Source organism: Halichoerus grypus, chromosome 3 (assembly GCF_964656455.1).
Source record: "Halichoerus grypus chromosome 3, mHalGry1.hap1.1, whole genome shotgun sequence".
Taxonomy (NCBI): domain Eukaryota; kingdom Metazoa; phylum Chordata; class Mammalia; order Carnivora; family Phocidae; genus Halichoerus; species Halichoerus grypus.
In genome coordinates this window covers 205556955-205574425 of record NC_135714.1, presented here as the reverse complement: position 1 = coordinate 205574425, position 17471 = coordinate 205556955, and the positions used below count along the sequence as shown (strand labels likewise).

The window sequence follows — 17471 nt, the reverse complement described above, 5'->3', positions numbered from 1 at the left end:
GTGCCTGTGTGTGCACCTGTGTGTGTGCATGCACCTCTGTATCTGTGTGCACCTGTGTGTCTCCGTGTGCACCTGTGTGTGTGTGTATCTGAGAGTGCCTGTGTGTGCACCTGTGTGTGTGCATGCACCTCTGTATCTGTGTGCACCTGTGTGTCTCCGTGTGCACCTGTGTGTGTGTGTGTGCATCTGAGTGTGCCTGTGTGTGCACCTGTGTGTGCATGCACCTCTGTATCTGTGTGCACCTGTGTGTCTCCGTGTGCACCTGTGTGTGTGTGTGTGTAACTGAGAGTGCCTGTGTGTGCACCTGTGTGTGTGCATGCACCTCTGTATCTGTGTGCACCTGTGTGTCTCCGTGTGCACCTGTGTGTGTGTGTGCATCTGAGTGTGCCTGTGTGTGCACCTGTGTGTGCATGCACCTCTGTATGTGTGTGCACCTGTGTGTCTCCATGTGCACCTGTGTGTGTGTGTAACTGAGAGTGCCTGTGTGTGCACCTGTGTGTGTGCATGCACCTCTGTATCTGTGTGCACCTGTGTGTCTCCGTGTGCACCTGTGTGTGTGTGTGTGTATCTGAGAGTGCCTGTGTGTGCACCTGTGTGTGTGCATGCACCTCTGTATCTGTGTGCACCTGTGTGTCTCCGTGTGCACCTGTGTGTGTGTGTATCTGAGTGTGCCTGTGTGTGCACCTGTGTGTGCATGCACCTCTGTATGTGTGTGCACCTGTGTGTCTCCGTGTGCACCTGTGTGTGTGTGTGTCTGGGTGTGTGTGCATGTGTCTGTCTGTTCGTACCTGTGTGTGCGCATGCGCCTGTGTACGTGCACCTGTGTGTGTGTGCGCGCGTCTCTCAAGCAGGAGGTGACACTCTCCTGAGGAGGGCGGGGAGGAGGTAGAGCCGGAAGCAATGAAGGACACCGTGCACACAGAGACTTCGGCCACACCTCCTGCCGTCTTCTTCACTGGTCCAGGCTTTATTCCCCTCTCGTTCTGTCTCCTACCTGGATTTTATATTTTAAGAGACCCCAAATTTGGAAATCTAAATGTATATTTTATATTTAAGTAATAACTTAAGTGACAATGTCTAAAACTTCAACATAAAATACCATCACCTTTCACTAAGAAAACAGTAAAGCCCTTAATTTCAAAGACAGTTTATGAAATTAAAGAAAGCAAGGATTTAATCATGTTAAAAAATAAGAAAGAAAAGCCCTATTGTTGACATTCTCAGCTTCATCTGATTTAACGATATTCAAGAAAGGCCAGCTAAATTATTGGGTACGAGAGGAAAATTTTGAACTTTTTCTATGTCAGAAATGGTTTGATAATGCTGGGTTCAAACTTGTCTTAAAGTCTGATATTTAGATGGTTTAAAAAAAGGTGAAGTTCATGCACTGGATTGTTTTTCTGACATAATTTGAAATGACTAGAATAATACCTTCAGACATTATTCTGAGCTGAGACAAGGTCCAGGGCAGGAGAGATGCTCCAGGCCCACTGCCACTGTAAGCGGACTCCCCACCCCACAGTCCGGAAGGGACACGATGGACCCATGGCTCAGAGGACAGTGACAAGCAGGAAGAGGTATGATGCTGAGCCGGTGGCTCAGGAGTGTGGTGTCGGCCACGGGAGGGGATGACCACTGGACAGGCGTGAGCGTGAGGCTGTGATGACAGCCTGGCTGACCGTGGTCCTTGTTCGTGCGTCTTCTTGCACACACAGACAGCACGAGCTCTGTGACGAGTCAGAGAACCAGTGGGTCCAGCCGCACACAGTTTCCACCAGTGAGGGAGGTTTATATTTCAATACAGTTTAAGGGGAAGAGGTATGTCTGGATTTCTGTTGATTCCTTACCTTGGTAAGCGAGTTTAAACCCTTGCCGGTTCTGGGAATGGTCGCTGTAGAAGCGGATGAGCGTTTCGTGTGTTGTGCTGAGCAGGGTGGAGGGGGGGTCCGAACCACTGAACTGCCCGATCATAGGGCTCGTGTGGTAGGGTCCGTTTTGAATTTCAAGGTAGTCGTGATTAGCTTCGGTAGAAAAATTCAGAAACTGAATATGTGCACCTAGGGAAAAACATGCAAAATTAATGAAAGTCAGTATCAAAATGTGTAAGATCAATGTTTATCAGAAGTGATGAAAACTGTATTAGTCTCCCCACACAAGATTCTCGAGGAGGCAGAACAGCTGGGTCGTGGTGGCAGAGATCACACAGTTCCGGTTACAAGGGACCTTAGTTCAATGGCACCTGTCCCATGCCACCCACTGGCACTGGGACCTTTGTTCGAGTGACTAATGTCCCTAAAGTCAGCTTCTTTGTCAAATGTGATCACCAGCATTGTATCACAGAGATACACGGGTACAATACTTAGAACAATGACTGGCAATCCTGACTGGCAACAGTTTTGTCCAGTTCTGTTACATTATTACAGCCATAAACACAAGGTTGTAATTCTGTGTCTAGTCATCCATGAGCTCATTTACAACTTTAACAAGAAAGAAGCCAAAATGGGTCTAAATAAAAGTGCCATAGCCTTTCAAAGTGGCTTTTAAATGGATGGTCATCCCACCGCACAAGAGATTTGTTAGTTTAGCAAGTGATTGTTTCAACTGTGTTATGCACGCAAAGCAAATTATGGATGTTTGTGAGAAACCCGATCCAAAAATCCTACTGTAATTTACACACTTCAATCCAATAGCCTGGCATGGTTCACACACTAAAAGACTGTCGAAATGACCAGTGTCACTGGTATCAGGTTCATCTTAGAGGATAATTGAGAGGAAGTTAGAGGAAATTCCTCTTGATAACTTAGAGGAATATCAAATTTAGAGGAAATCAAAATCAGAATCATTTAGTTATTTGTTACAACTTTTTGGCATTTTTGAAGATTTATTTGACTACTGTGACTGAAATATTTTAAGTCACTTAAATAGTTTACAGAGGACTCCAAAGGCATTCACTTTTACATAAATCCGTGTAGTTAATTTAGGTTTGTAAAGCCTAAACTGAGAATTCCAATTGCCATGACGGATTATTCTCCTAAGCCATGAGAAAGTCTTTACTATGTGTTATTCTTCTGCTCTTGATCAGTAAGAGGAGCTTTATTTTTACTTCTCATTACTTTTCACACTTTTATTTTTACTTTTTCACACATGTGACACATGCTTGCTAGGTTTGGAAAACTAAAGATAAAGCTTACATGGGTTGCCTTCCTTAAGTGTACATGTGGAGAAAAATTAATGCAAACGTATCTACTTAGGTATTGATGGGAAATACAATTATCACAAGCAGAATTCAGTGAAAAAGGAACAAGAAAAGTTCAAGTAAAGCAGGAAAGAGAAACACACGCCCTCAGGACATTTAACGTCACCCCAGAAAAACGATTTTATTGCTGATGGAGAGAACTTTGGGAGGAGGCACCGAAGAGTAAGCGATCACCCTCTCTGTTTGGGCAGAAGTATGAGGCCAACCACCGTGCTGAGGCTCCACGTTACCAACCGACATTTTTCTCACAATTACCCAGCAAAGTCCTTATTAGTATCATATTTGACAGGTGAGCAAGCAAAGGCTCCGGGGTGTTCAGCGTTATGTCCAGTGCAGCACCGGACAAGCAGACTTAGATTTACACCCGAGTCTGGCTGACAAGGCACTCACTTTCCTGGTTTAGCAAACGTACTAGACAAGAGCTAACAATCTCAGGATGCCGGAAATATTCCAGCTCTTATTGGAGAAGATTGTTTGTATTAAATTTGTTCAACTTTGACTGTGAGGGGGAGGAAGGAAAGAATAGAATGTGGGAAACCTTAGGGGGTGCCCAGTTGGCTCAGCTGGAAGAGTGTGCAACTCTTGATCTCAGAGTCATGAGTTCAAGCTCTGCCTTGGGTGTAGAGATGACTGAAAAAATAAATAAATAAACTTAAAAAATAATAAAAGAACGTGGGAAACTTCAGGAAGGGGTCAAGGAAGCAAGAAGCGGGAGAAAAACCTGGTCTGAGGGAAAAATCGTTAACCAGTCAATCAAAACTTAGAATCATTTTAGAATGAGCAATAAAATTCATGTGACACAGTCTGAATCTATAAACCAGCAGCACATGAGCCATCAGGGAAGAGCGATCCTGGTCTTCCTTTGTCTTGGCCACCCCAATGTTACATATGTTATAGGAGTATGCAGCAATGCTATCAATTTAAAACATTTCTGTAAAAACTTAAAAATGTCAAGTAATTCTCTTTGTTGAAGAACCATCAATGAAGTATTCATTTCTTTTCTAAATTTCAGCAAATATGTTGGTCAAAAGAAATTTGGAAGCAGAAGAAAAGAAAGGGGGATTGAGAGGTTGAAAGAGAGAGAAGAGGGAGGGAAGGAGAGGAGGGAAGGACAAGACTGGAGGAAGGAGGAGGGGAGGGGAGAGGAGGGGAGGGGGAGGAGAGGAAGAGGAGGAGGGGAGGAGGAGAGGGGGAGGAGGGGAGGGAGAGGAGGGGAGGGGAGATGGGGAAGGAGGGAGGAGGGAAACGGGGATGGGGAGGAGGGAGGGGGAGGAGGAGAGGAAGGGAGGAAGTACTAGTGGATTTCTGGGTTCTGAAGGTCCCCTCCACACTCTGTGGCAGCTGAGCTACTGGACCACCTAGTAAGCTGCACATCAGTACTGGATTAATTCCCATACCCATTGTTGAATTAGAAACACAATTTCCTTTTGTAGCATGGCCCACAGATCTGATAAAAGAATTTTGTTACTAATAACCTATTCTTTTATTGAGTGAGTCTGTGACTAGGTCAGGGCCGCTGAGCCATGTGATCTAGAGTTTCAGGGACACCCATCACATTTGTCACCATGAGGCCAAACACAGAGGGTGACACAGAAACAACCACAACCAACCACTGAATTACTGACATTTCTATCCATGTCCCAAAGTGCCGGAGACCATGGAGAATTAGGGCAAGATCAGACACTTGCAAAACACACGCATGATTTGGGTATCAAATCAAATAGCAGAGAAATGGCTTAAAATCAGCTCATTTCAGATGTGTACACACAGACCTCGGATGTGTTTGTCCAGAGATACATTTTGAAATTCATGGGATGACACAGTCAGAAAGAAATGGAAGGCAGCAGGCAGATCAAGGGGTGAACAGTTAAAGATGGCCAATATCTCATGCTTTATGATTAAACTTGACACGGAAACAGAATTATGGCAATTATGATTTTAGGAGAAAAATTAGCATTTTAAGCATGATAAAGTACCCAGCCACATATCAAACCTCCTAATACACATCAGGAAATGGAACAGAATAGAGCCCAGTGCTAATCTGGTTTAAAATGGAATTATTCAGCTATCTGAATTTCAGTGACTTGTGTCCAGTTTGACATCATGAAGCCAAAATGAAGGGATTGATATAAGCATAACTTAGCTATCCTTTTATTATCTCACAAAATGCTGAAAAAAATGTGTTATTACAAGAAAATCAATCTGCACTTCCATTTGGTGGAATTTACACAGCACATTATCGTTGTGCTCATCTGATTATCGTTCACACTGAAAATTAAGTGTCAGTAAAAGTCAACTGTACAAAGCATTTTTGACATTGGATTTGACAAAACTAAATAGTAATGTGACCATGACTTCTGAGTTAAACCCTCGTTTTTTAGTTGATAGACCCTGTGAATATGAAGTGCTCTATTTAGCATCTTCTGTGCATAATGAACCCCTGGCAGAGGAGTTCACAGTTTTAGAACTGAGTGAATATTCTGAAGCACTCTTTATAGCTTCCCTACATATACCCTAGATGGCCAAAGACACGGTCATTTTGGACAGCATGGCATGCAAAGTTGGTGCAGTGGTTTTTAAATATGAAAAGCAATGATAAAGCAAAAACAAACAAACAAAAAATGGTTGCATTTCTGCTGACTGTGACTTTAGAAAATTCGAGAAAATAGAGACAGACATTCTGTGTTGATTAGGCTTGTGCCAAAGCAACACAAAACAGCAACGCAAATCTGTGAAAAGGAAAGAAAATGGTATAAAAACCATCAGAGAATTTGGTGTAGGAACTAAAGGCAGCAAACAGCCGAGTAACACCTGCGTTGTATCAGGCATTGACATTATTTCAGAACAGTCCTATGAGAATTATGCTTTATGATATTTAATTAATTATTTAATCAATTTATTTATTTATTTTTTATTTTTAAAGATTTTATTTATTTATTAGAGACAGAGCACACGTGAGAGAGAGCAACAGAGGGAGGGAGGGAGAGAGAGAGAGAGAGAGAGACAGCAGGAGCAAGGGCAGAGGGAGAGGGAGAAGCAGATTCCCCGCTGAATGGGGAGCTGGACATGGGCTTCGATGCCAGGACCCTGTGATCATAACCTGAGCTAAAAGCAGATGCTTCACCAACTGGGCCACCCAGGCACCCCAGTGATATTTAATTTAAAGATAAGGAAATGAGGTTCAAAAACATTGTGATAACTTGTGCAAATTCATCGCACCAGTGACGGATAGTGCTAAGTCTTCTACTCGGCTCAGAGCCCCCAGACATGAGCACTCAGGACACCTGCTGTCCAGCCTTCTGCTCCAAACCCCTCCATCACTTGGAAAGCCTAGTTCTCTCCCTGAGACGGGATGCAAGAAATAGTTGTCACTGGAACGAGTAATTAGCAATGCGAGACAAAGGTAGTTTCCACATATTGCCAAAGCCACTATTCATTTAGCCTGTTTAATTAAACTATTGACTAATCAAATTATTTGACTAAGCTGGTAGCTGCTTAACTAATGGTTCAGATAATCTATCAGGCAGTCCCATGCAATCCAGTCTGAAAGATTCAAAACACCCCGATAAAATCCTCCATGAACGAAAGACCTCAAAAAAGGCAATGATGCCATGTTCATAAGTGTATTATTCAGGAAGCTGGAGGAACCAAAGTCATCTGTGTTTACCAGTACAATAGTCACTAATGCCCCGAGCAACCAAAAACTACACCTGAAAATCAAGAACACAGGAGTGCATGTGCAGATTCTCGAGGGAGCATTTGAAGAAATGAGAAAACTGTAAAAACATTGAAATGGAATTTATTTTTAAGAAAACTCTGGATCCCCTTTCCCCATCTGGCCAGCAGTGCTGAGACAGAGCATGGAGACCAGCCACAGGAATTCCATTGTAACAGCTTGACCCCCACCAATGATTCTTGGACACAGCCAAAGCTGAGAACCACTGGGCTAAGCAATCGTTTTCCTTGGTATTTAGTGTTTCAAGTTTAAGTACATATTCGAAATCATCTAATCTTCTCTTTGTGTCTTATATAAGCAAGTTCCCCACAGTGCCCATTTCTTGATGAACTTCCCAGAGATACTACAACATACATTGTTTAAAATGGTTTCCCAAACCTCAGATACAGAAAGGGTTGTTAGGAGACCCCCCCTCCATAGATACACACCACACCACACACACACACACACACACACACACACACACACACAAGGGCAGGAGATCTAGGACAGGTGCAGGTAGGTGGTGAGCAGCGGTAGCAATGTGCCCAATGAGCATGTTCACTGGGAAGAGCCAGTTAACTCTATCACATTTGTTAATGTAAAATACCCATCACATAATGCCTTGAAGGAGGAAATCCCTTCACCTTGCTTACCAAGATCATCCTAACAGCTGAAATTTTCCAGGTAAAACATCTGCTGTGACATCCGTAGAATCATATCTTCCCAATCTCCCTACCTATCCCACTGTGAAAACAGAAGCCCTGTCCTGGGTAGTGATTACAGGAGATATTCCAGAATCGCCCCAAGGTTTGGTGCTAATAGGATATAATATGGGAGATGGGGGGGATTATCATTAAAGGTGATAATAGTCATCTCTGCTATTCTCCTGTTTGTTTGTTTGTTTTTTATAAGAAACCTCTGGAGTGTTTAACTTAAACTTGTAGGTTCCTGGGTTTCAAGCCCAAACTTACTTTCTCAGAATTTCCCGGGGAGCGATCTGATGTTTGCCTATGACTTGGGTGAGCCTGGGATGAACCTACGGCCAAGATAAGGTTGAGGGAAAGGGAAGCGGCAGGGAGAACTGTAGCGCTGGAGGTAGAGAGGGAATGAAATAGAAGAATCCACTGCAGATAGACTGAGTTAAGGAGAAGAAGAAAAGTTATGAATTTGAATTCGAATGGAGTCTGTGACACCTTCAGATGCCCCAGATGAAAATACATCACATGCGGCTGAAAATGGGGGGCTCAAATGTGTGCATCTGAGAGCAAAACGAGAGGTGGTGTTTCGAGCCGTGTTATCACAAGGGAGAAGAGGCAGACATAAAAGAAGGAAAAAAAAAGAAGAAGACCAGGAATAGATAAAATTAATTTACTTAAGAGTTTCAAAAATCTCATATGGGGTTGAAAGCTAGGCTGTAAAGTTTTCTCAACATCAGCAAAATGCTCTGTAATTTTTTAAAACCTCAGAAAGCTTTTTTAGCAGGTATGGAAAAATCCCAAATATTCACCATGTCGAGGAACCTACCACCGCTTACATGCCTTCTCCCTAAACTTGTAACTTGATGTTTAGAAGGATATTTATAGATTATAAAATTTATCACAGGCAAACCTGCTGAATTACATTGAATCTGTAATATTACAGTTGATTCTTGAACAACACAGGCTTGAACAGTATGGGTCCATCTGTATGCAGATTTTTTACTGTACAGAACTGTAAGTGTATTTTCTCTTCCTTAAGATTTTCTTGTTAACATTTTCTTTTCTCTAGCTCAGTTTATTGTAAGAATACAGTATATAATAAAAATATAACATATAACATATGTGTTCATCAACTGTTCACGTTATTGATAAGGCTTCTGGTCAACAGTAGACTATTATTAATTAAGTTTTTGTGGGATCAGAAGTCATGCTTGGATCTTCGACTATGCAGGGGTCAGCACCCCAAGCCCCAGGTTGTTCATGGGTCAACTGTATTTTGAAGCATAACTACATCTTTTCTAAAAAACTAGAGACAGTGATACTATTTTGTATGTATTTAGGATTTAAGACATAAAGGTTTTTTGCCTTTTCTTCAAGATGCTTTCAAAACCCAGTACTATGTAATATAAAATATTTAAAGGCTTATTTTAATTATAACATTTCATAAATCTTTTTTTGTTGAAATGCCAAAATTTTGGCATTTCTTCAAATAAATATTTTGAGTTCATAGATCATGACCATAAGACAACTTGACTGATTTTTCCCCTGAATTATTATCTTTCATATTGGCTTATTCGTGAGCAACATAAGGAGAAATGCCAGACAATAACCTTCTCAATCATAGAATGGTCAAGTTGGAAAAACAAGCTAATGAAATATTTATATCCATTCATGAATAATATATTTCCCATGAGATTTGAAAGGAAAGTGGGAAATACTTGGAATGATAATAAAAAAACCAGCTGACTTCTTTGTTTTCTGTTATTGCTGTTTACACCTCCAAGCCCTGTGCTGAACTCCTTCTGAATCGTTTTAGTTAGTCCTCACCATAACCCTATGTGGCTCTTTTGGTTTTTAAGATGAGAAAAGCACATTTCCCATTTCAGTAGACCACACCCTATCAGAGTCAGCGCTGGAGTGGGCCTGCATTTCTCTGAATCTCTGCTTTTAACTACCGTGGTCATTTGTCTAATAAGCCTGTGACCCTCAAGGGCCATAAGATGCTGTTGGAAAACGGTGGGTCACATGCATGTCCGATCCAACCCACTGCCTGACTCAACCATTGAATCAACCACACCCATATCTTCAGATCCCCATGGAAGGGAAACAGACCGCTGACAATAGCTGAGCTAATGTTGGTTCAACACAGGGCAGAACTACTTCCCCGATGCTCAGAGAGTTGATGATCGAAAAAACAAAACTGCACTAAAGAACCTGGAAGAAGTAGAGAGCCTCTGTAATCTTTTTTGTGCTCTCTCCCGTTCCTGTTCCCAATTGCCCTCTGGCTGGCCCCTTAAAGACCCTAATGGGACCTCCCATGAGGTCTCCCCAGTGGGGATGCCCTTCCACACTCCCGTTTCCCTGGTGTAACACTTGGTGTCTGTGCACAGCATGTCCATGCTTGCACACCTGGCCAACGCCCGCCAGGCCCTCCTGCCCACGATTCCTCTTGGTTGCTCTCTGCTGAGCAAGTGGCCCCTTCCTCTCCATTCTGCACTCCTCCTGATGCTGCTACTCTGGACACAGGTTCTTAAGGCAAAGCTTTGAAAACCTAATAAGCAATATGATCTAGGGCAGTGATTTCCACTTGGGCTTAAGTTCATCCATCATTCAACTAACATTTCACTTAGTAGTTAAGTTCTCAATCACCATATCCTAGGACACTCAGTGAGGACCTACTTTGGTACACCTACCTGTTGTGTGCTTTGGAGAATATCACAAAACCCAAATTAATGAACTCAAATATGAAAGAAATCATGACGCAGACAAGGAAAGCCATGATAGGGAATCAAAATTTCACAAAGACCATGAATTTCTGGAAAAGGCCATAATGAGATTTTAGTGTCCATAACAATTTAAATTATGAATTATTTAATGTAGATAACCTGAAAGTCCCTAACTAAATATTATAAAAAGGCATTTTCATGAACCTAAATCAATGCAATATATAATTACAAAAATTTATAGAACAGTCCTAAAATGTGTCATAACCTGAAAAAGCCTTAAAAATCATTCCAAAGAAACAACAACCATTATTACATTCCAGAAATCGATTATAAAATGTGGTATTATAAATAGATGGATAATTGAATTAGGGATGCTACATTTTATACTTCATGTGCCTACTCTATCATCATCCATCTAATTTAATTTGCCTTGAAAAGAGCTGCATGGCTGAATTGATTTTTAATAACTTTCTGTTCTTAAAGTTATTCTGCCAAAGCTTTATTTAAATTTCTAAGCCACTTTCGATTAAAGACACTTATGTCAACAGAAGAAGACGCATTTTTTATTCAGTGGAAATCTTTCCAAGATAGAAATTAAAAAGTTGAATTTTTAGGAATTAAAAAAAAAAAAAAAACTTTCACTTACCATAGCCGATGGGCAACTCGATCTTCCAAGTGCAGTCTAGGTTGTTGGGGTAAGCGCCTGGAAACCCTGGGCTCAAGATCACGCCCCCCATGCTGCTCAGCGTCCCTCCGCAGGTTGCTGTGAAGTGGACAAGCGTGCTTAGTGCTGGGGGCCATTGCTTTCTAGCAAGGGGATTTACTTCCTGCTGCTGTAATTGATGCAACGACTAGTTATATACATGATGCAATGACTAGTTATATTTATGGGTCTGGTTCTCCCTCTCCCAGGTCAACTACTTAAGAACAGACTGTTTTCAAAATATATCTACTTCTGGTGCACAGAGACTCAGGAAATGTTCGTCAGTTTAATGCATATTCATCAGGCACCCCCATGACTTTCAGGTTATGGGTGGCTATTTCTTGAGTGGTAGTATTAGCTACTATTTATTCACTGGTAACCATGTGCTACCTACCAGGCTGAGTAAACACACAGCATGACTTAATTCTCATAAAACCCTAAAAATGGAGTTGGTGTTATTGTTACCCATTTTACAGATTAGGAAACCAAGCCTGAAGAGATGAAGCAGTTTGCCTAAACAACACAACTAGAATATTATACCAGCTCCATCTGGCTCCAGGACCGACCTTTTAAGCAGGATATGTTACCTTTGGAATTCTGTTCTGTTTTGGAGTGCAGCTCACCAAAACCACCTTCTCCCCGGGGAAACCTTACACTCATTGTCATGACCAGGCGTGAACTAAGCTTCCACAGCTGGCCTGACCTGGGTTACTCACATTTTATGCCTACTGTAGCTGAAGTTTGACTCTAAAGAAACAACTGATTTTATAACACACTTGTCAAATAATGTATGTTGAAGCAGATGAAATTCTGACCCTTGACCATTTGTGACCTATTAAAATGGCAATTTCTTATATTTCAAAGTAATAATGTAAATGGTGTCACATCTTTGCAGGAAGTCACATTAAAAGGCTTTATTGCTATTCTAACAATGTTCTTATTAGGCAAACTAGGTATTGGCAGGAACCTCTTTCAGAGATCTCTGAATCTCCACTCAGGGCCTGTAGCGCAGTCTTCTTTTTTTTTTTTTCTTTTTAACCACCAATGTAGGAACACTTTATCTGTTGAGGATACATTTGATATGGGGAAAACTCTAAATAGTCTTAAAAAATCAAGTCTGGTGAATATGGTAATGGCCCAAGCTAGGGAATCCTACTCTGGGTTTTGACACTGTGTAAGTTATTAAAGATGTAGGTTTAAAAGAAATAAAAATGTAGTTTTGTGGGATGAGTGAATAATGCCAGCAAAACGCTGAATGTCGCTATTGTTGTCAGTCAGAGTATGACCTCTCAAGGTGCCCTTTTTGTGGGAATACCAAGTATGTGGAGACACAGGCTCTGGGATGCACTTTATCCATGAGTCTGCCCATTCTGGTGAAGGCAGGCTGGTGAATCTGAGTGGCATCCCTAAATATATTTAGCAGTAACATCCCTCCCCTCAGGTCTCTCACCCTGCAATGATAGTAAACATGTCTGTCCAACCACAGGACAGACGGACATGAAAATGACAAATCAATGGCAGCAACACCAAGACACATGTGAAATAAAGGTGACATTTTTAAAGAGGCCCTTTTGATTTTGAACATGATCTTCATGAAAAAGAAGAGGGAAAGATTGGGAATTATAAACTATAAGCATCCATGTACATCTCCAATTAAGGACTGGGATCATGTTGCAGGAACATCTGGCTCAGTGGCTGGATGATGGAAGTCACCATCAATAGCAACATCTCGGTTCACGTGGGCCAACTCTGGGTGTTGTGAAGACAGAAATGAAGGCTTAGACAGTGTTGTGAAGATAGATGGGAGTGCCTGGGCATTGGCTAGATCTCCTCTCACACAGATTCCTCTCACACCTAATTCCTCCAGTACTTAGTTATCACGAAATGTAATCCTACTTTATCTAAAACGTACAAAAATCACTGGGTGGGTGTAACAACAGAGCTCCCAAAGGATGTGCATCCATCTTTTTTTCCTTTGTGATATTTAAAAAACTCCACCAATGGACTTGTCTTACCGTATATTTGCTCAATGCTACAATCAAGTTTCTTCCCAAGCCTTCTTCCCAAGGCCTTCCTGTCTAACACCATTTGGTAAACTGACCTCCTGCTTCCAGCTGGAGAAACTCCCTCCATCCCAGACCCTTTCTTATAGGGAGGTAGCCTATGTAGAGAGTTAATGGCAAATATTGTGTCTCCAAAGGACAAAGTGTTGATTACTATCAAATAGCTGGGGATCTTACATCTTACTGAATTTATTTATCTTATTTTGTGCAAATTCCTGATTTTTTGGTGATGATATGTGGAATTTTTACTCCAGGGCACAGGGCATGCCCCACTGGAAAGACCCCATGGTGTAGGGAATGCCAGCTGGGTGGAAGGATCTGGCAAACACCTTGGCCGCTCTGGGGCTTGTTGTGATGTCTGAAATGGTTAAGATTGGTTAAGCTCTGAGAATGGTGCTTGACACTGTGTAATCTGTAGAGAAGGGTTTGGATATAAATTGTCTTCATTAGGATTTGAAATTTCTAAGAGCTAATAAGTAAAAGATTATCTCTCTACAGATTTCTAGTCTTAAAAATCCCCCAGTTTATATTAATTTGAAGCTAACAGCGAAAAAAAAAAAAAAGAAAACCAAAAAAACAAAACAAAAAAACACCTTTCAATGTCTCAGATCAGACTTGGAGATTTATCGTGGGTCGTTTGTGAGTTTTCCAGTGAAAAACCTTTCTCTACAGCTTGTAAAAAGTTAGGAGTGAGCAGGTGTTATGGAAGCTGATGTATCTTCGGCATTTGCTAATATATGAGGCAAGCTAACTAAAAGATAAAAATCAATGATATTTGGTTAATATAGGTTAATTATTTGAATAAAACATGTCCTCCCATAATAGAGAGTACCAGCAATGACACACTGTTTGATTGAATACCTGTTGTGAGCTAATTTCATTTCAAAGTTAAAATTTTTCAACTCCCAAGTTTCAGGGAAGGTTCTTCACCAAAAAACAAACAGGAAGATGGATGCTCTATAAGTAAAAGGAAGGGAGGGAGGACGCAGTCCCCTGAGCTTGGCACCCATACCTCTCTGTTTCTCCTTTCCAGGTCACACCTGGGATTTCCAATCTCTGTACAAATAACTTCAAAGTTTTAGGTGACGGGGTAACCTAGACATTTAATTTTACCAAGAAATCACTTTCAGGAAAACAGATACTGGTCACCAGGGAATATTTTCACTTGTAAGCAAATACCCTGTGATGAACATTACAGAGGATACTGGGACGTGGACTGTCTCCTGCAGGAGAGCATCATAAAGGCTGCAGTTCTGTTTTAAAGGTTTGGCTTAGTTTTATTTTCTCCTGTATATGACTCCATCTGTTTACCGTTTAAGGTAATGAAGTTACAGATTACTAAAAACCATCTAATACCGAGGATTTGTGGGAGACGGGGGAAAATCAGGCTTTCAGAGGAATAGGTAACAGAAAGTAACTCTCTCGCTTTCCCTGTGGGGGCCTGAACGAACCCTAAGCTCTCATACTCCTCTACAAATGGATTCGGAACAGCGTCTGAGTAGCTTTAAGAACACTTTCCAGGCTGTATTGTGGCCTTTAAAATCACGTGCCTTTATTCAGGAAAGCTGACCACTTTCTCCTGAAACACCACGTGCAATATGAAGATGCTCAAAGGTTGCGTTCTAGAGACCAGGGGGTTCCGAGTGCACCGCACGCAGCATCCACGTGTGGGAAGCAAGAGAGGGACTATGAACGAAGCGTCCGTGGTCACTGTCATAATGACCCATGTTGTCATCTACTGGTCATTCTGCAGTTGAAGTTACTGAGAGCCTACCACGTGTTCACTGTAGAGTGCTGAGGGACGCCAGCTCTGTCTTTAAGGTCCTGGGTGTAGCAGGGAGACTAACCTGAGCTACATGACATCACAGCTCCAGGAGAAAAAGTAGAGTCATCCACATCATAGAAATGACTCTCTGTCATTGCTGGGGTGAGGGTCAGGCCAGTGAGGCACCTCCCTCAGGTGCAAACTTTAAGAACGAGCCTGGACCCTCAAACAATATGTTGGTGCAATATTTGGAAACATCAAAAGGAATGCAAAACAAAACAAAACAAAAAACAAGACTGTGATGAACAAAATATCAACCTTTCACATAAAGAGAGATGTATTACTGCCTTCTCCTCGGGCCTGGGGCCCAAATTGGGGGCCGACACGGAGCTCGCGGGAGGCGGGGCACGGGGAAGGGCATAGACACCGGGGCGCAGGCTCCAGTAGCGGCTTTGGATGTTTTGGGGAAGTGAGAGCGGGAGGGCAGGTGGTACCAGAACCAAATCGCCACAGGTCCCTGAAGCTGGGAGACGCTGCTCTGGGTGGGGCGTGGGCGCGGAGTAGACCTGGGGGGCCGTGAGACGCTGCTCTGGGTGGGGCGTGGGCGCGGAGTAGACCTGCGGGGCCGTGAGACGCTGCTCTCGGTGGGGCGTGGGCGCGGAGTAGACCTGGGGGGCCGTGAGACGCTGCTCTGGGTGGGGCGTGGGCGCGGAGTAGACCTGCGGGGCCGTGAGATGCTCTTCTGGGTGGGGCGTGGGCGCGGAGTAGACCTGGGGGACCGTGAGACGCTGTTCTGGGTGGGGCGTGGGCGCGGAGTAGACCTGGGGGGCCGTGAGACGCTGCTCTGGGTGGGGCGAGGGCGCGGAGTAGACCTGGGGGGCCGTGAGACGCTGTTCTGGGTGGGGCGTGGGCGCGGAGTAGACCTGCGGGGCCGTGAGACGCTGCTCTGGGTGGGGCGTGGGCGCGGAGTAGACCTGGGGGGCCGTGAGACGCTGCTCTGGGTGGGGCGTGGGCGCGGAGTAGACCTGCGGGGCCGTGAGACGCTGCTCTGGGTGGGGCGTGGGCGCGGAGTAGACCTGGGGGGCCGTGAGACGCTGCTCTGGGTGGGGCGTGGGCGCGGAGTAGACCTGGGGGGCCGTGAGACGCTGCTCTGGGTGGGGCGTGGGCGCGGAGTAGACCTGGGGGGCCGTGAGACGCTCTTCTGGGTGGGGCGTGGGCGCGGAGTAGACCTGGGGGGCCGTGAGACGCTCTTCTGGGTGGGGCGTGGGCGCGGAGTAGACCTGGGGGGCCGTGAGACGCTGCTCTGGGTGGGGCGTGGGCGCGGAGTAGACCTGCGGGGCCGTGAGACGCTGCTCTGGGTGGGGCGTGGGCACGGAGTAGACCTGTGGGGCCGTGAGAAGCTGCTCTGGGTGGGGCGTGGGCGCGGAGTAGACCTGCGGGGCCGTGAGATGCTGCTCTGGGTGTGCGTGGGTGCGGAGTAGACCTGCGGGGCCGTGAGATGCTGCTCTGGGTGGGGCGTGGGCGCGGAGTAGACCTGCGGGGCCGTGAGATGCTGTTCTGGGTGGGACGTGGGCGCGGAGTAGACCTGCGGGGCACTGAGATGCTGCTCTGGGTGGGGCGTGGGCGCGGAGTAGACCTGCGGGGCACTGAGATGCTGCTCTGGGTGGGGCGTGGGCGCGGAGTAGACCTGCGGGGCACTGAGATGCTGCTCTGGGTGGGGCGTGGGCGCGGAGTAGACCTGGGGGGCCGTGAGACGCTGCTCTGGGTGGGGCGTGGGCACGGAGTAGACCTGGGGGGCCGTGAGACGCTGTTCTGGGTGGGGCATGGGTGCGGAGTAGACCTGGGGGGCCGTGAGACGCTGCTCTGGGTGGGGCGTGGGCGCGGAGTAGACCTGCGGGGCCGTGAGACGCTGCTCTGGGTGGGGCGTGGGCGCGGAGTAGACCTGCGGGGCCGTGAGATGCTCTTCTGGGTGGGGCGTGGGCGCGGAGTAGACCTGCGGGGCCGTGAGACGCTGTTCTGGGTGGGGCGTGGGCGCGGAGTAGACCTGCGGGGCCGTGAGATGCTCTTCTGGGTGGGGCGTGGGCGCGGAGTAGACCTGCGAGGCCGTGAGATGCTGTTCTGGGTGGGGCGTGGGCGCGGAGTGGACCTGCGGGGCCGTGAGACGCTGCTCTGGGTGGGGCGTGGGCGCGGAGTAGACCTGGGGGGCCGTGAGACGCTCTTCTGGGTGGGGCGTGGGCGCGGAGTAGACCTGCGGGGCCGTGAGACGCTCTTCTGGGTGGGGCGTGGGCGCGGAGTAGACCTGCGGGGCCGTGAGACGCTGCTCTGGGTGGGGCGTGGGCGCGGAGTAGACCTGGGGGGCCGTGAGATGCTCTTCTGGGTGGGGCGTGGGCGCGGAGTAGACCTGCGGGGCCGTGAGACGCTCTTCTGGGTGGGGCGTGGGCGCGGAGTAGACCTGCGGGGCCGTGAGACGCTGCTCTCGGTGGGGCGTGGGCGCGGAGTAGACCTGCGGGGCCGTGAGACGCTGCTCTCGGTGGGGCGTGGG

The 17471-nt window shown here is 45.5% G+C and overlaps 1 protein-coding gene across 2 annotated transcripts in view; it reads right to left on the bottom strand.

The window, feature by feature from the left end:
- Window positions 1-17471, bottom strand: part of CSMD1 (CUB and Sushi multiple domains 1) — a 2059737-nt gene that overhangs the window by 177926 nt on the left and 1864340 nt on the right. For both annotated transcript variants that reach the window (XM_078069893.1, XM_078069894.1), the window contains exons 40-41: window positions 11045-11161; window positions 1848-2057 (exon numbers count right to left, since the gene is read on the bottom strand). In XM_078069893.1, coding sequence (XP_077926019.1) covers window positions 1848-2057; window positions 11045-11161 — 327 coding nt within the window. The remainder of the gene's footprint in view (window positions 1-1847; window positions 2058-11044; window positions 11162-17471) is intronic.